Genomic DNA, 20,114 nt, shown 5'->3' with positions numbered 1-20,114 from the left:
GCATGGTCACTTACATGTTCCCTTTTCACTCTGTTTTGTATTGGAGTAGATGACATTACTACTTGTCCTTCTGCAGAAAAGGACAAAATTGCACAAAATTATTCAAGTGGACAGTTTAAAATTTTAGTTTCATAAAGCCATTTAATACACTTACATTTAGGAAACTAAACGTGTTTAAGTGCTGGACCTAACTGTTTAAGACATTACTGAATAGTTTTATTGACCTGTGTGGTGCTTTTAGATATTCATACTTTCTTAAAAATTAAAAAGGAGAAAAAGTAAAGTCTTCCTCTAGTGATTAGTCCCTGTGTTCGTTTTGAAGATGACCTTTGATGTTTTCCTGCTCTTTATACTGGACAAACAAATAACTGGACTTTAGAAGAAATGATTGCCTTCTGTTTTAGTGGTCTAACTCAGGAGGAGGAAGGAAACAATAGTTTCCCTTTAGAAACCTCCAGGTGCTGCATTCTGTACCTCACCTTACCACATCTGTGTTGTATATCCTTCTCTCCCAGTCTCCTGGAGTTCTTGCTACACACCTAAAAAAATCTTGGCTTTAGAAAGGTGCTAATGAGTGATAAAACTTAAAGGATTACTCATTGAAGAAGGAGTGGCATTTTTAAAGAAGAAAAGTAGTGGAATTACAAAAGTTCAGGTATCCATGATGTCAGAAAAGCAGTTTGAGAAAACATGTGTCCCTTCTAGATGGGTAGCAACCAATTTCTTTGACTGTCAGCAAGACCAGTTCCTCCTGGGGATAGCTGAATCGCGTATCAGTTGAAAAGTCAGTTAAGCTTAAACAACGTATTTTAACTTAAAACATTATATTTATTTACTGTTTTTGATATAAGGATACAGTTTTTTCTTTGACAGTGGTACTAGTCATTGAACCTCTGATTTACCTCCTTACATAAACCACATCCATCACGTAGCATCTAATTTCCAGTTTCATTTCTTTAAAATAGAGATATTAATGATAACTGTAGAGCAATCTGGTGGTAGTGAACTTTTGTATTTTTTCTACTTTATTATTCTTATTTTTACAGTTGTCTACACTACATTATTCTTATTGCTTCATCCATGGTTTTGCATGTAACAGTGATTCATTTATTCTTATTACTGTATACTATTCCAAAACTTATATATCCATATTTATGCTGATGGGCATTTGTGTGTTTCTAGTTTGGGACTTTTACAAATAGTGCTGCTGTGACTGTTTTTTCAGTATTTTATTGATCGTGTGCATGCATTTCTGTTGGGTATATACCTTGGAGTAGAATCGCAGGGTCATAGCATGTGTATCATCAGCTTTAGTAGACAGTGCAAAATAGTTCTCCAAAATAGTTGTACCATATACTCCCACCAGCAGCGTGAGGGTTCCAGTTGCTCCACATCCTTGGCAACACTTGGTATTTTTTTGTCTGCTTAAATTTTCTATCTACAGAATTTTAGCCATTCTGTTGCTAGTATTATATTAATATTTAAAAATTTTAGACATTATTTTATAATAGATAAGAATTTATTTCACTTACGCTTTCCTTTTTTTGTTCTCTCTCCCTTTTTCCCCAGTTTTAATCATTAAATTATTTTCAATTCTATTAATTTATTTTTATAATTCTTATACAACTTACTTTAGTCATGATCTTTTAATTTTGAAATAAAATTTTAAAAAACCATGTAGATTTAAAAAGAGAGAAAAGTGTTTTTATGCAAATACATCAATGAAAGATAAAGAAGGTTTATACTAAAAATTTCTACAAATCATAATGTGTTTAGTGGGCAATTGGAGGATTTTGTTTGTTTTATGTTGAGGGAATGGTCTACAGAAAAATTAAAAATAGGAAAGAAGGAAGGGCGAAAGGAGAGTGGAAGAGAGAGAGAGAGGAGAAAGAAGAAAGGAAGGAAGGGAGGGAGGGAGGAAGGAAGGAAAGAAAAGAAACAGTGCAGATAGGCAGCTAGATTCTCTGACCTGCAATGACTCCTGCAGGGAGGACTTGGGTGTGTACCAGCTGTATCAGCTGGCATTTCAGGAAAGATATGACATTGTTTTCAGGAGGGGATCCCCAGAGAATTTCATCCACATAGATGGCAAACTTATATAACCAGGATAACCCTACTGCTCCTTTTCTTCATTAACAGTCGTGGGCTTTGGGAGATCTTTTTGCTCGAATTACAGGAGTAATTGTGTCAACTCTCACATTTGTTTGGCTTGTGTGAGAATCAGCCCTCATATCTACTGAAGGGAATCTAATCATAACTAAACACATCCTATCTCCTGCTTCATGGGTATTGACTAATCCCACTTCACTGTGAGTCTAGTCATAGTGATTAAGCTTTTAGTGAATTCACAAAGCAGTTGGCCCCAAATTCATTTCACACTCACCATTTTCAAATTCCTTAGTATGCTAGAATGCCAGTTCTGACTTTGCTCCTCCATGTGTGTGAGGATGTGACAAAAGGAACCAGACATTGTTTAGCTTAAGAGAAGATAAAAGTTAGGAAGCTTGTAAAGGCCATCTTCAAGGACCTGATGACTATCATGAGGAAAAGAACATATGTTAAATTAGGGTGACTCTAGAATTTGAAATAAGGGTAGAAGGCATGGGTTTCAGCTTAGTTTATAAGGATGAGCTTCTAATGCTTAAAATTGTTTAGTAAAGAAATGTCCTGCTTATGAGAAAGAAGATATCTAATGCTGCAGACTGAATGTTTAGGCAGAGGATGAATGATAGCTTGTTGGGTTTCTAAGGACAGACCTCTAAGTGTCTATCTCACTCTAAATCTCTATGATTCAGTAAAACATATTAGTCTGAATTTGAGATACCATCTATTATAAAAAGCATCCCGATTTCAGAGAGGTTAAAATGTAAAAAATTGAGTGTTAAAATTGATGAAATATGGTTCATATTCTCTTATTTTGTGAGGAGAAATTGTGGATCAAACATGGCTTTGTAGTTTTCGTCACTTTCTCTATGTTTACTCTCCCTTCTCACACTTTGCTTGATCTAGTTAGTCCCAGGGCATGCCTGTGGGTTTACACGTACTAGAAATAACCAAAGGAAAATATATTTACTGTTAACTCTCCTGCAATACAGTGCATGGCCATGTGACCCAGAGCAAATGGGATTTGGAGAGAGTTTCTTCTGATTATAGACTCATAATAGACTCAACAGGCTAGTAGGACCATGTGTGTTCATAGAGTACTTAGGGCTAACAGAGGACCTTTGGCATCTAATATTTTCTTGAAAAAAATTTTTTGAGTCCTACTTGAAGTTCACTTTCCAGAACACTTCACAATATTATATTTTGATTGATTCATGCATAAAACTTTTAAAATTTTATGTAGAAAATCTATTATTTAACAATATAAGTGATTTTGCCTTAATCTTTATTTATATTCACATTCTTTAATGCCAAGAAACAATGGAGGATAAAAAGGTTTATGTCATACTTCCCATTTACCTTTTTAATGTATTAACATCCACCTTTGTAATTGTGGTGACTCTTCCGGGAAAGTTAAGTTGCTCTGGAAATGGCTTCTAAGCCTGCTCCCAGAATTCCAATGCTGGTGATTTTAAACGTGTTCTTAGTTTTTGTTTTTGTTTTTTTGGGGGATACACGGGCCTCTCACTGCTGTGGCCTCTCCCGTTGCGGAGCACAGGCTCCGGATGCGCAGGCTCAGCAGCCATGGCTCATGGGCCCAGCCGCTCCGCGGCATGTGGGATCCTCCTGGACTGGGGCACAAACCCGTGTGCCCTGCATCGGCAGGCGGACTCCCAACCACTGTGCCACCAGGGAAGCCCGTGTTCTTAGTTTTGATGCCGCTATGCTCTGCTAAGTTTGTGAGAAATATGATAGACATTTAACCTAGTTTTCCAGTTCCTGGCTATTAGGGAACTTGAAAAAAGACAAATGAACATCAGAAGAGGAAGGGGTCGATATTCTGCTTGCTTATAATCATGTCTAATTTAGCCTCTTGTACAGTTCCCAGACATTTTTGGTCCTTGTCAAGTGCAAAAAGAAATGCAGAGATGGTCTTCAAACAAGGCTTTAAAAATATTGCTCTAAGATAAGGGCAATTGAAAGCTCATTTTCAGACCAAACAGCTAAAAAAAATGACATATGCAGTCAAAACTCATCACTAAGTTTTTCTAAGTGTGTTTAAAAAACTCATCAGTTGCTCTGAGTGCTCATGGATGTGCTGGTACCATCGTTCGTGACAGATACCATTGATTGATAGCAGGGTTATTTTCCCCTTAATAGGCAGATGCAGGTGAGCCAGGGGCTTGTGGCTCTGTGAGGTGAGCATTCTTGGATTTTATGTGCCTTGATATATCTGTGAAGGCCCCTCGTAGCTCCTTTTCAGGGATTTTATTATTACACCTAAAGAATGAACTTTCAAGTCATCCAAGTTGGCACACAGGCTTTTCATCTTCTAGGGAGTTCTCACTTATATTTTCCTTCATTGACAACTAAAGGAAAAGGTAAATATTTACTTTATCATAATTTATTGACTTTTATTCTACTCCCTAATTGGTATTTAGTTCTCATACTTGTCTAATTTGTAAACTATGCATAATCATTTTGATTTATTTTTGTCAGGGGGAGGAATCTGGGCTGAATTATTATATTTCCATGAAATGTCACTAATAATTTCAAATCCATGAACCTAGATAGGAAGTGTGAAAACGCAGAATGGAGCCTGTGGTTTTCTCATTAAATGGCATTGTGTGTTGCAAACATTGTTTAGAGTCTCATTTTGTTTAATATGGGTGTGTGATTTCTGGACACAGAGGATTGTTTAAAAAGGTAGAAAGTATGCTCTGTGAGTCCCTTTGCTTAAAATGACAAGATTAATATTAATGTAACACTACATACAGGTGCACAGCTGTGGGATATTAGGGCTCTGTATTCCATTCCTGTGAACTAGCCAATTCCAAAACTTCTGCTTAATCAGACTGACCACTGACAAATCAAATTATGCTTTTCATAACTGGCACCACAGCACCAATTTTCCCACAGCATTTCTCACTCTCTCTCCTTCCCTCTTATTCCCTTTTCACCTTTTCCTCCTGGGAAGACCTGGAATTACTCAAGTAGGAGGGAGAATGCTCGATTTCAGAAAGCAATGAAAATACATCTGTTGCCATTGCAACAGTTAAGTAACCAGACAGCCCTTTTCAACTAGGACCGAGTTTAGGTCTCCTTCCCTTTAGTAATGAGTAAGGTCATTGTATCAGTTTTTGTAAATTTATGATGCCCCCTACGGCCTTCTCTCATCTGATCAAGGACATTTCTGAATACGAGGACAGCTCAATCTGGTAAAATAACTAACACAAAACTGATGAGAGACTGCCGGCTTTCCTTCTGATGAGCAGAAGGCAGACGCGTGAACACAGGCGGAGGTGGAGGTGTCAAAGAATGTACAACAAACAGAAGCTCAAATATCATTCTCACTGCTTAACGGCTGTACCACCCTTGCCCCAGGAGTGAAAGGGTAAACTGAATACCCATTCCTACCTCGGAGAGAGAAGTGTGTTGATTTAAGAAGTATCAACCCTTTATCCCTTCCAAGGATCCTCCTCTGCCCTGTCCCTATAGCGCAGGTCCTTGAAGGCTCTTAATTGCGGTTAGAACAGCAAGAATCACCCAGGGAGCTTTTAACTATCCTGATTCCCAGGCTACAGCCAGGCCAATTAAATTAGAGTCTGAGGAATATCAGCATTAAAAAAATTTTTTTCCTTAGGTAAACTCCAGTGTGCAGTCAAGTTTGAGAACAAGTGGGTTAGTCTGACCAAGCGTGAGAAGGAATTAGCGTGGCGTCTGACAAGGAGACGAAGCTTTACTTTCCCCAGGGATACTTGGGAGACAGTTGTTGCTGCACAGGGGAGAAGGGGAAGAAAGAGAAAAGGAAGAACAAAGTTATACGTTTCCAGTCTTTCTCCAAGCCAACTGGAGTCTCCACCCACCTAGTGTGGGTAACCCAGGCTTGCACCTGCAGCTCGTGGTGGGGTGAGGTTGATCTCCAGGCCTGGGGGACTGGAGGTAGCTACCCAGCGGCGCATCAGTAGCCCCAGGTGTGGGCCGTGCCCCACCTCCCCCCAGGGAAGGCGGCGGCCGCGGGTGGAGAGCAGTTTGGGGGGGCGCAAAAGGAAGCTGTCTCGGGCGCAGGTGGCGCTCGCAGCCCCAGCCCCTAGTTTGGCCAATCGCTGGCTCAAGCGCAGCCTGGTGGCAGCGGCGGCGGTAACGGAGTGCAGCAGGGCTGTGGCCGGAGCCGGCGGTGGCAAAAAGGCGGCGCCAACAGTGAGCTACGCGCAGGCGGGAGTGCGACCCGGCGGCTTGAGGAGCGAGCGAGAGCGCTCGGCGCCGGGGTGTTGCCCGGCCGAGCGAGGCGAACTTAGCATGGGGAAGAAGTGGAGAGACGCGGCCGAAATGGAGCGGGGCTGCTCGGACCGCGAGGACAGCGCGGAGAGCCGCAGGCGCAGCCGGAGCGCCAGCCGGGGCAGGTTTGCCGAGTCGTGGAAAAGGTTAAGTTCCAAGCAGGGATCCACCAAGCGCTCGGGACTCCCGTCGCAGCAGACGCCGGTGAGTGGCTGGGGGAGAGCCCCTGGTGTCTTTCCCCTCTGCGCGCGACTCGAGCCCTTTCCATGGTGCTGAACTTGCCTCCTTAGAGGCTCAAGCCAGGAACTTGTGGAGCCGCTTCTAATGAAAGTGTTGGGGGCTGTGAGGAGGGGCAAGAAGGAACGACTTTCCTTTCCTCAGCTAGGGGAGGGTCTCCTGACATCTCTGGTGTCTCTGCAAAAAATGGAAAACATGTTTGAGAGGCGAGGGCTCACTGTCAGATCATTAGAGTTTTGCAATTAACGGGGCGTGGGAGATGTTGTCGAGTGTGTTGTTGTGACTCGCATATGTCCTGAGGGTCTGCCTGTGCAGCGTGTTCAAAGGTACTAGCCATCCGCTGAATGAGGGCGGAATAGGAAGGGCATGCCATATTTTTACTCTTAACACTTGCTCTTTTCCATCTCGCACCCCCACTATGTTAATAGGTGCGTTTAGTTGTTTGCAGAGTCATTTACACGCAGAAGATAGCAAGAATATCCCAGGTGTTTATAATCCGACTGTTAACATATACAGCGTTCAGAAAACAGTTTTCCCATGTGCCAGCTCCTTTTCAGTGTCTAATTAGTGCAGTAAAAGCACTCAAGCGAAATTAATATAGGCATCGTATGTGTGTAGAGAAGTACAGTTGATAAAAACTTTAGCTGCATTTGCATTTTTAGTATTTAAATATTATGTTTTCCTTCAGCCTAGAGGGAGAGAACTCTGTTCTAGAAGAGAGTGCAGAGCCCTCCTGTTGCTCCTAGGGAAGAAGGGTACACCACTTTAACTTCCAAGACATCACTGAGAACATCAGCGTGTGTGTATTTATGTTTTACATCCAGAGGAGTTGACAGCAGAGATTGTATAGTGAAGAGAAATTGAATTCATTTTGTTTTAAAAGGATGGTACATAAACATTGTATAGCACGAATAATGTTACCCTGTTCTGTTTTTGAAAGGTCATCATTGCAGGACAAAAATTAATCCCTAAAAAGCAGGATGTCTAAAATATTCCTTCAAAAGAGTAAAATATAAATGCATACCATTTTTTGGTATTTGTGTTTATTTTGTTTGCTTGTTCACAAAAACTACTAGCAGAAAATGTTATTAGATAGTTATTTGAAATATTTTAATATTTAGTGTGTTGAATGGGTAGATTTTTTATAAAAATATGGATATAGAACACTTAAAATGCAATTAATTTTATTTCAGCCATTTAAATATTATTTTTCTAGAAATGTAGACTTGAAAATATTTTAAAAAGGAAAATATTCTGAAAATAGGTTTTTTCTGAAATAAATTATGTAGAAGATATAAAATTGATTTTGGTTTCTATCAATTATGTGAACTAAGATTAATTTTATCCCCTTTTTAATATAAAGTCTAAGTATCAGTTTAAGTAACTTCTTTGATTTTGTTCAACAGGTACATTCAGAGTCTATATCAGGAACATATAAAATCTTCATAAAACTGTAAGTTAGATTAAATAGCTTGCAGGTCTGTTAGCTAGAATAAAAATGTGAGAGAAAGAGGACATAATAGATACCATGACAACCAGAAGACATCTGGAAAAGTAACCATGTCTCCTGTTTACTAAGGGTGATGATGGTGCTATATTTCTCTGTAGTACTTGTTAATTGCAACATTAGTAATTCAGCTAAAAACCAGTTATGGCAAAAGCCTGTGCTTATTCTCACATTGCATGGCAAGTTTGATATTGATTTTGTTCTAAAAAAATCTAATAAGTGCTCCTAGCCGTGATTTTAATTATCAGAATTTTTAAAACAAATATAATGAGGTTTTGTAAGTGTTGGAGCTGGACTGATGGTTTTTAACCAAGGCTTGATTCCATTAATTCATAACAAAGACTTTCTACTTCATTTGTAAGTAAGACATCCAACTTATTTATGCAAACAGGAGGGAAGCAATAATAATGTTTGCAACAGATATGCTTATAAAAGTTTTTAATCTTTAAGGTAAGATGTTTTACTCCCTCTTAAAGTGAGCTGGTGCTATTTTCAACTTTCACTGTATTTCATGTAAAAAATAGCTTAAATTATAGATATTAGGAAGAGATTAAAGCAGTTAATTTGATTAATACTGCTTTTTATTTATTCTTATGAATAAATAAGATATTCTGTGATGTGGCTTTGGATCTTATTCATTTTGTGTTGTACTCAGAAATATTGTGGCATCCATCCTGATAAAAATCGTATAAGGATTTTACTCTTTTCTTTGAAGACAAAATAGATAAATGTGGAAAAATTAGTTAATAAAACATAGAAGCTTTCTAACATCTTTCTGTCTTCTTTCTTTTGAGAATGTAAAATGATTATATAGTTGTTTTAATAACGTGGCCTTTGTTACTCTCTTCTCTGCTTTAGTTAGAGTCTTGAAATCACTTCCAGTTAAAGTTATTCCCAGGCAATGATACAGCCTATGACTCTGTCCCCAATGGGAATGATTGCATTATTTTTCATTTTCACTAACAACAAAGCAGACATACATCATGGATAATGGGGGAGATTTTCTTCAGCAAAGAGAGGTCTGCCATATTCTTGGTTATCCAGAAGTACTTTTCTTCTGTGATTTGAGTCATGATGATTTTGTGTGTGAAGTATAGAGGAGGTGTGTTTGAATCAACCTTGGCAATTAGATTTCCTACCTATCACTAAATATGTTGGGGTTTTCTTAGAAATATCTTAGAGGCTGGGCTGGTCCCATGATTTTAATGCTGCTATTAGAAATCAAAAAGTCACATTCCTGGCAATCCCTTTGGTGCTCAGAAAATGGTCTTCTGATAGTCTTTACGGAGTACGGCAGGCCCACATTAGGACAGTGTGTGCCACCCTTGCCCCAGCTCTCTGAGGTCTGCTTCTATTCTGCAGAAGCAGCACTACCCTGTGCAGTAGCTGGAGGAACAGGCAATTGTTCTGAGTCCTAACAGTGGCATTTAAAGGGCATATTTTCAATTTCTGGGCCACAGTTCTGGGTGTGTCTGACAAATCAATCCTTGCTGATTTGAAAATTTTTTTTTCATTTTTCTAATTCAAGAAACACTCTCCTCTCCACTTATTTTTAAACTTCATGGTTGACAATGAAAGCTTTAATCCAGTAATCTACAATACTCAAAATATACCCCAAATCATAAAATTCTGATAGAGTGAAGTATGATTTAATCATATTCATTCCTTGGAATTTGTTCCTCTCTGAAAGTGCATCATGGATTATTTTTTTAAATCTAAAAATACTGTTTTTTTTTTAAGATGTTGGGGGTAGGGGTTTATTAATTAATTAATTAATTTTTGCTGTGTTGGGTCTTCGTTTCTGTGCAAGGGCTTTCTCTAGTTGTGGCAAGCGGGGTCCACTCTTCATCGCGGTGCGCGGGCCTCTCACTATCGCGGCCTCTCCCATTGCAGAGCACAGGTTCCAGATGCGCAGGCTCAGTAGTTGTGGCTCACGGGCCTAGTTGCTCTGCAGCATGTGGGATCCTCCCAGACCAGGGCTCAAACCCGTGTCCCCTGCATTAGCAGGCATATTCTCAACAACTACGCCACCAGGGAAGCCCTGGGGTTTTTTTTTTAGTAAGTGTAAAGGAATTTTATATCAACTTTACAGTTAAATTAATATGAAAGTTATATATTTGAATTTTGGATATGAAATGAAGTTCCTGGATATTAATGTTTTATGTAATGTCTCTGTTGAATTGGTTAATAAGCATAAAAGTAATTTAAAACTTCTTTGCCTCCATTCTATAAGATCTGGATTTCATATTTCTCCTTGAAGTATTGTTCTTGTTATTCCTATTATTTGTTTTAATTCCACCCACACAGAAATATATGGAAATCTATTGAAAGCTGAGTCAGCAAGTGCTGTCTGGTGTTACAATATCAAATGTTCACCTGCGCATATAATAAATAGTACTTTTAATTTTGAAAGGCGATTTCCTCCTCTAGTCCATTTATACAACTATTTAAAGGCTTGTTTTCAAATAGATACAGAATTAATTTAATCTCTGAGTAACCTCTTGCAAAAGAAAAAGAAGCAGTTCTGAGGGAGACAAATGATGGAGTTGTTTTTCAATCTTAGATGTCATGCTTGCTTCCACTAATGCTATAATTACCCTCATCAGCAGGTGCCCACCACAGAACATCACACCTTGTGCAGACAAGAGGGCAGCTAAGAGTGTATAGAAGCAGCATTGAGTCTATGAAACAGCAGTCCTGCGAAGTAGATGAGACCCGTTCAGCTGGTACCACATTCACTCCTCCCACAGCTGTTTGAGATGCTGTGTGCGCAGGGGGGATTCCATGAACAAACCTGGTTCCGTTTCCGAGGCTGACTTGTCTCTTTTGGAGCAAGTGACTTCCAGTTGTTCCTGCCAAAAGCTGGGTTCTTCAAGATCTTAAAATAAATGAGAGAAAGCTGAGTCAAAGGCAGGGCTAAAGTCAGAAAAACTCATTTCCCAACCGATTGCCCATTTGAGGATTGTGTGAATGGTAGATCCCATGGTGGCCGTAGAAACAACAGCAACTTGGTGAAAAGAATCCTCATTTCCTTTTTCAGTGTCTAATATGCTATTGCAGTATCATTAAACCCCTAATAGTTTGTTTTTGTTACACAAAGGGCTTGCTGGTGAAAGCAGAACAAATCCCCTGTAGTGCTAGTCCATTACTGAATAAACCATTTCTTGACAGGTTGATTTTTGTCTACTGCCTTTTACTCCCTGTGTTGAAAAAATAAAAAAAGGGACAATGTTGTATCACTTAGGAATATGGCTGTATTTTCTTGTTGTGATTTTTTGATGGGGAAAAAAGCCATTTTCTGATAATCGTCTATTTTGTTTAAGCATTTCTGAATTCTTTATCTAGTAATTAATATAACTAACAAGCTTTTTCTCATCAATCACAGTGAATTAAAAATTTAATTTAATTTAGTTTCATCTTTAATTTGAGGGCCATGGTATTAGGTGTCAGGTGAGTAATTCAAATATTTTAAGTTTTGAGGAGGAAAAATATCCTTGTATGGGGATGGTTTTAAACATGTTTTCAGTTATTCCCAAATATATTACAGCAGTTTCTTCTGCCATTATTTATTGAGATCTTGAAAAAGAATTGAATCATTAAAAATCATTTATAAATAGTAGCAAAACATATTCATTTGTTCTGACCAGCTGTGCTGGTCTGTGCATTGGCTTTACTTTTTGTTTCTTTCATTTGCAAAGCCAAATGGGGGGCTGGTAGAGCAAATATGAAAGGATTATAGAGAACAATGTTTAAAGAAACTTTTATTCCTCTAACATTCATTGAGTACTTAGGAAGTGTTAGGCACCATGGTAGGTACTGAATAACTTCCTCAATAGAACTAATGGTTTAACACAAGACAGAGATATGCAAAGCAACAAGACAGGGTTATACATAGACTAGCTTCATGGTCAGAATACAGTAGAGCAAAGATTAAAGTAGTCAGTGCCTCTTAATGGATGGTGATGGAAAATTTAGATAAGAAGCATCCTAGACTTGGTGCCTGATTCTCAAAAGATGAGGAAGAAAAAGAGTTGCTTGGCTTTGGCAGTTTGGAAAGAGGGCAATAATTCCTTTCTCAGTCATTTTAACAGACTCATGAGGGTCGATGCCTGACTGCACAGCAGATGAGACAGAGAAGTAACAGCGATGACAGCAACAAGGCAAAACACATAGGTAGTACTCAGTATGTGCCAGGCATCACAGAATTTATTATCTATTGCCTGACTTCAGCTAGACTGTAAGCAAAAGTGGGGATCTTTGTTTTGTTCACTGATTTATCCAGATGCCTTGAATAGTGCCTGGTGTATAGTAAGCACTCAAATATTTGTTCAATGAATAAAGTGACCAATTAATTGTAAAATGGTGCTTGTTGATTAATGTGAGGTAGATTTTAGGTTCTTAGCTATGAAGGAAAAAAGAAATATAGGGAATTTTTCTTTTTTTTTCAAGATGGGAGAAATTTGAGCTTTCTATTTGCTGGGTGAAGAACCTATTAGAGAAGGAGGGTTTAAACAAGTAGGAAGAGAGAAAAGCGATGAAACTAGTTTATACATTCGGAGGAGTTGGGATTTGTTTAATGGGAGGGTTAAAGATCTGTTTTCCTTCATGTTCAATCCTGGCTCTACCCTCTTTGTCTTAGGGACTTGCCTGGTGGAAATTGGACCCGATTGTTGATTATTTTGCAGGTTTTACTTAGTACATATTTAGTCTATAGTGTTAGTGAATAATTCAAAATTATCATGCAAATATATGTATTTCTGGGAAACTATTGTTTGTTAATAATTAATAGATTGCTGAAATGCTACTTTGTATCTTTGACCTCTCTAAGTACCTGAATTCTTTGATCTCACCATATACCTCAAGTGATGTGGGAAATTCCTCAGATCTCAACAAGGTGGGAATCAGTACTTCAGTTTTCCTGAGGATGATTATTTTAGTTGAGTTGACATGGCAAGCTGCCAATCCCTGCATACAATGTCATGGGATTGTATATTTATTTAAAATGCCTCTGTAGAATACCAGAACTTCAACCACAAAATAGTCACACAAAATGGAACACATTCACAGTGATAATCAGTAGGTTTTGTCCTCCACAAGCGTTGATTTTTCTAGGACTTCCTTGGGAATGAACTTTATAATGGTGAGACTAGGAGGGACAACTCTTTTGGGTAAGTGTTTCCAACAGGCTCAATTTGAATGCAGTTCATCTCTACTTGGAAAGTTCTATGGACAATCTGAATTGATTTTAGAGAACAGTATGGTGGCTTTGGAAGCAAGCAAATCTAGATTGGAACCCTGGCCTCTCTCAGTTTTCTCCCCAGTTCTATCAGGAGGATTCCTTCTTCCTTTCCCACTGTTTAAGATTCACTTGTGTTCTTTTTTTTTTCCTAATAAAGAAAAAGTAATTATTGTATTTTTTATTTTTATTTTTTTTGCGGTACACGGGCCTCTCACTGCCGTGGACTCTCCCGTTGCGGAACACAGGCTCCGGACGTACAGGCCCAGTGGCCATGGCTCATGGGCCCAGCTGCTCCGCGGCATGTGGGATCTTCCCGGACCGGGGCACGAACCCGTGTCCCCTGCATCGGCAGGCGGACTCTCAACCACTGCGCCACCAGGGAAGCCCTGTTGTATTTATTTTTATTTAAAATTTAAATTGGCCCAAATAGGCAAAAATAGAAAATACTATGAAAAGAACTCACGTACTCATAATACACATTAAACCAAGGTTAACAATTTGCCATATATCCTTTATATCTTTTTAAGAGTAAACTGCTACAGACACAGCTAAAATATCCGCTTACCATTCCCTTGATTCCTTTCCCAAAGGTAAGAATTATTCTGTACTTGAGGTTCATTCTTCTCATATAGGTTTATTTAAAAAAATCTCTACTACATATTTATTTATTCATAACTACGTGTAAATAGTATGGTTCTGTATGTTTAAAATTTTTTACGTGAATGTATAGTATATATTCTTTTGCAATTTGCTTTTTTTCATTCAACATTGTATTTTTTGAGGTATATCAAGGAGTTAGAAGTAGATGTTGCATATTATATCAGTATGTTTGTACCACAGGTAATTTAGTCATTTCTCTACTGGCAAAATTTTAGTTTATTTCTTTATTTTTTTCGGCTATTACAAACTATATTCAGTGAAAATCTTTGTACTTGTCTCTTTGGTCCTTAACTTGCAAAAACAGGATATAAACTCAGGAACTGACCTTGCTCTTTGGAAGATATAAGGACCAGGGCTTCTTCCCTAGAGAAAGGTCAAGGTTGTCCAGCTCCTGATCTCTGAACAGATCCAAAAGTTGCAAGGAGTTGAAGGGGAATGGTGCTGGCCTTCTTTAATCCTGGATTGACATTCAGATCAGACAGACTTGATTTCCAGTCTGGCTCAGGTCATTAACTGGTTTTGCAGCTTTATCTTTCTGTGTCTCAGTCCTTTATCGTAAAATGAGGATGAGAATACCTGTCTCCAGGATGAATTGTGAATGTTAAGTGTATTGATGTGTGTAGCTATTTCAGTGTCTGCGAGAGCCACTTGTTAAATGGATGTTACCTAACTCTTGGTATTAATCAGAGGTCTTACAACAAATATAAGAAGTTGCCTTTGTTTGATGGGGAAGTGTTTATAATCTTTAATTCTTTTGAAATTAAAATGTTGGTTACAGACAAGAGGTAATATAAGGCTAATGATCATTTGTATTGGGCTTCTGGTTTTGAAAGTGCTTCGGAAAATAAAGTCAGCTTGTCTTCTCCAAGATGATTGTTTTCCACAGTTGATTCTGGTCCTTGAAATGTCCATTATTCTATGTTTTTACTGAAGGTAAATTTATTAACATTTTTAGAAATAAAATGTGAAATCTGTACCATATTGAAATACAGGATACTCTTTGCTTTTGGTATTTTTACTATTGGGTTCTTTATGTTTTGAAATAAATTTATGATTATAAAATTGTTATCTTCATGAACCTCAAGATTTTGGGGAAAGAATGCTTTTTAAAATACCTTTATTAAGGAAAATCCAAACATATACAACACTAGACAAAATAGTGTAATAACCACATTTACCCATAATCCAGCTTCAACAATTATCAAAACATGAGAAATCGTATTTCATTTGTATACCCCTATTTCCTGTTTTTTCCCTCTTCACTAGATTATTTGCAAATTCCAGATACCATATTACTTCTTCTAAAAAATATCTGAAAAATAAGGACCCCTTATCAAAACAAAACTGCAATACCATTATGAAGTTTAAACAAATTAATAATTTCCTTATACCCACATATATATTTTTTTTTTTTTTTTTTTTTTTTTTTTTTTTTTTTTCTGTACGTGGGCCTCTCACTGCTGTGGCCTCTCCCGTTGCGGAGCACAGGCTCCGGACACACACAGGCTCCGCGGCCATGGCTCGCGGGCCCAGCCGCTCCGCGGCATGTGGGATCCTCCGGGATCGGGGCACGAACCCGTGTCCCCTGCATCGGCAGGCGGACTCTCAACCACTGCGCCACCAGGGAAGCCCCACATATATTAAATTGGGATCACAGTTCCTTAATGATCTCATAATTCTGTTTTCTACTCACGGTTTGTTTGAATCAGAATACAGCTGTAATTTACACATTACAGTTATTTGTGGTTTTCAGTCTATAAGTTTCCTGTCCAGGTCTCCTATTTTTCTGTTGAAAATTATTTTTCAAAGAAATTTATTTGTCCTGTAGAGTTTCCTACATTATATATTTTGCAGAATACATCCCAATGGTGTTAATCTTACATGTTCCTCTGTCCGTTGTATTTCCTATGAACTGGTAGTTTGATCAGGAGCCTTGATCGGTTTTGATTTTTTTGGCGAGGATACTGCATAGATATTCTGGTTGCCTCTCATTTAAGGTATTAGCTACCATTGATGATCATTGTCTAGAGCAGGTGTTGGCAGACATTTTATGTAAAATCCAAATAGTGAACATTTTAGGTTTTGTGCACCATAAGGTCTCTTAGAACTACTCAACCCTGCTATTATAGCCCCAAAGGAGCCATAGACATTATATAAATAAGTGGACATGGCTGAGTTCCCATGCAACTTTATAAATAAACACTGAAATTTGAATTTCATATAATTTTTTACATGTCATGAAATATTATTCTTCTTTTAATTTTTTTAACCATTTAAGAATGTAAAAAATCATTCTTAGCTCACAGGCTAAGAAAAAAACAGGCCACAGACTGGATCTGGCCCTTAGCTGGAGTTTGTTGATCCCTGACTAAGATCCATTGCTTTATTAGGGCATTGCAAAATGATAATATACAATTCTATCTTTCCTTTTTCATTTATTAGCTGAAATTTTATAAATAGGAACCACTGCATCAATGATTTGTTTACTTTGAGTTATAATTCATACCATAAAGTCAAGCTAAATATTTGGGAGAGACAGTTTTTAAAAAGCTGAGCTAATAATAATAACAGGAGCTATGTAGTGGCATTGATCTCTTAGTTTACTGTCAAGCCTTAGATTTTAATTGGGTCACTGTGTTCGATTAACCATCAGAAAATATTTGGCCCTTTATTATGGAGGCCAATTAAACTGTCATTAAGAAATGGAATATGTAAAAGCATATTGTCAGACTATTTCTGTATTAAGGCTTTTGCTCTCAGTATTTAAAAAAACCCTGGGCATTGTGTTAGGTTTCTGCTGCTGCCATAAAAAATTACTACAGGGCTTCCCTGGTGGCGCAGTGGTTGAAAGTCGGCCTGCCGATGCAGGGGACACGGGTTTGTGCCCCGGTCCAGGAGGATCCCACATTGCCACAGAGCGGCTGGGCCCGTGAGCCATGGCCACTGAGCCTGCGCATCCGGAGCATGTGCTCCGCAACGGGAGAGGCCACAATAGTGAGAGGCCCGCGTATCTCAAAAAAAACAAAACAAACAAACAACAACAAAAATTACTACAAACTTAGTGGCTTAAAGCGACATGAATTTATATTATCTTACAGTTCTGTAGTTTGGAAGTCTGATATGGGTTTCTGTAGACCAAAATCAAGGTATTGACAGGGCTGTGTTCCTCTCTGTAGTCACAAGGGGAGAATCCATTTCCTTGCCCTTTCCAGCTTCTAGCAGATACCAACATTCCTTGGCTCCTGGCTCCTTTCTCTTTCACATCAAAGGCAGCAAAGTTGTCTGTCATTGACCCCTGCTTCTATCATCACAGTGCTTTCTCTGATCCTCTCTTTTGACAAACATTATATATATTTAAAGTATGTAACATGATATTTTGATATAGTATACATTGTGAAATGATGACCACAATCAAGCTAGTTAACATATCCGTCACTTCACATAGTTACCTTTCTGTTTTTGTGGTGTGAACATTTAAGATCTACTCTCTTAGCAAATTTCAAGTACATAATACAGTATTGTTAACTATAGTCACCATGCTGCACATTAGATTTCCAGACCTTATTCATCCTGCATAACTGAAAACTCTTTTGTTTTCTTAATGTTGAATTCACAGTGAAAACTGTAGAAGTGGAAATTACCTTTCCTACCAGTGGATATTCAGTAGATTTGGGGATACGAATGTTTTGTTTTGACATACATTTTAATGAGCACCCACTCTGTACAAGATAAAGCCTCAAATGCTACAGGAGAAAGAAATGTGAAAAAGACTTCTGGAAGACTTACTTGTGATTGGTGGGAGGGATGAAACTATAATTTGGCATATAACATGATATATTTACTGTAACATATTAGGTATAGAGTTAGCAATTATACATAAATGATATATTATGACTATTACTCATAAGTATATTAAAATTGCCTTAATTATATTATTAGTCTGCTAAAAAGCTTGGTAAGACTTGTCAAATGGTTGAGAAAATCAGTTGATTGGACCCATGGTGGAACTTTCAGTTTTTGATCCACAGACTTGAAGCTGTACAGGTAAAATGATTTTGGGGATATCTTTAATTAGTATTTTCTTAAAAAATTTTTTTTAAACTCTTATACAGTTTTTTTTTTCCTGCGGTACGCGGGCCTCTCACTGCTGTGGCCTCTCCCGTTGCGGAGCACAGGCTCCGGACGCGCAGGCCCAGCGGCCATGGCTCACGGGCCCAGCCACTCCGTGGCATGTGGGACCTTCCCGGACTGGGGCACGAACCCGTGTCCCCTGCATCGGCAGGCGGACTCCCAATCACTGCACCACCAGCAAAGCCCTAAACTTTTATACAATTTTTAAAAGTTACTTTCCACTCACAGTTATTACAGAATATTGGCTATATTCCCCATGTTGTACAATACATTCTTGAGCCTGTCTAATACCCGGTAGTTTGTACCTCCCACTCCCCTACCCCTGTATTCCGCCCCCCCAGCCTCCCCCCCATAACCACTAGTTTGTTCTCTAGATCTGTGAGTCTGCTTCTTTTATGTTAGTTATATTTACTAGTTTGTTGTATTTTTTAGATTCCACATATAAGCAATATCATACAGTATTTATCTTTATGTCTGACATTTCAGTTAGCATAATACCCTCCAAGTCCATCCAGGTTGCTGAAAATGGCAAAATTTTTTCTATGTAGATGTTTCAAAAAGCAATTTTTACTAGTTTGTAAATATTTTATTGATTTTTTTAATGAATGAAAATAACCCTTAACTTGAAATTTTGAATTACAACTACTTTTTAAATAGGGCTCTTAATGTTTTTTCCCGTTATTTGAGTACATCTGATTATTCATATAAGTGCTTGTCTCCTTTATTCAATAATCATTGTAACAATAGATAATTATTATAAATCACTGTTAATAGAAAAGAAAGAAGGATGAATAATTAGCACCAAGTGAGGACATAGCAATAGATGGAGTCTTCAAAATGCTAAGGTCAGATAGGGTGAGAAATTGAGTCTCTCTTTTTAAAAATGTTCCTATTTCTTTTTTAATTGAAATATATTTGACTATAACCTTGGGTACATTTAAGGTATACAACATGTTAATTTGATACATTTATATATTGTTATATGATCACTATAAAAGGCAAAAGGACCAAGATGAAGACAAAAGATCTGGACCTTGACTCAAGATAAAGACATTTCCTTCTATCATTCCTAACTAAGGGTTTTCCTGTGGTTATAGCTATGTATTATTGTTACTATTAATTATTACAACTTATATTTGTGATTAGGTTTAAGGTAATATTGGTGAGCAAACTCTGTTTTATTCCCTTTTTCTTGACTTTATAAAGTCTGTCATAAAATAAAACCTTCAGGAATTATTGAGGGGAAGTAGCAGAATTGGACCTGACAGACATTTGTCACCAGCCCATTGTCCAGTGTGGGTCCCAGTTTCAGAATAAGATCTATTTCCATTTGTTTGGACTTTATACCACAAAGTTGACCCCCCATGTAAAGACACATTTTTAACAAAAAGATAAAGTTTAAAATTGCTTTCCTTTTTTCTGAGTTGTTGGCAGCCATTTTGTGGGAATATGGGTTTTTAAGTATTTAAAAGTATTAGATACCCTAGCACTAAATGAAATTAGTTTTCTTTAAAAGATAAACAATAATGATTCAAATTACTAGAGCCTAGGACAAAGTGGGAATGATTTGGATTACAGCTACAAAAAGAGCTCATTGTTTAAAAGGTGCATCACGTTATCGGCTGTAACTATAGAATGCAGTGGTAACAGTAACTAAAACAAGAGCTTAATTCATGTTATGAAAATCACATACTCCAGGTGAATAGACTTTGATAAATGAATGCAGAAGGAACCAGTGATAAATAATGGCTAAGTCCTACTTTTGTCTCATTACCCATTAAGTACCCTTAGGGGAGGGGAGGGAAAAATAATGTGTGACTATACTGTACCTTGTATACCTGGTGCCTTTGGGTCCACTGATGGAGATAGACGACTAAGCTGGTATGATAACATCACGGTCCTGCATTGATCTGGGCAGTGAGGTAATTCACAGGATATTGTATTACTGCATAGTTTGTG

The 20,114-nt window shown here is 38.0% G+C and overlaps 1 protein-coding gene across 6 annotated transcripts in view; it reads left to right on the top strand.

Annotated features, from left to right (window-relative positions):
• Window positions 1-6,402: 6,402 nt before the first annotated feature.
• Window positions 6,403-20,114, top strand: part of TRPM3 (transient receptor potential cation channel subfamily M member 3) — a gene marked incomplete at both ends in the record, with an annotated part of 817,853 nt that continues 804,141 nt past the window's right edge. For all 6 annotated transcript variants that reach the window (XM_079706368.1, XM_079706367.1, XM_079706364.1 and 3 more), the window contains one exon: window positions 6,403-6,585. In XM_079706368.1, the coding sequence (XP_079562494.1) occupies window positions 6,403-6,585 (183 nt within the window). The remainder of the gene's footprint in view (window positions 6,586-20,114) is intronic.

Source organism: Hyperoodon ampullatus, assembly GCF_949752795.1.
Source record: "Hyperoodon ampullatus genome assembly, chromosome: 6".
NCBI classification, from domain to species: Eukaryota; Metazoa; Chordata; class Mammalia; order Artiodactyla; family Ziphiidae; genus Hyperoodon; species Hyperoodon ampullatus.
This window is presented reverse-complemented; position numbering and strand designations above follow the sequence as displayed.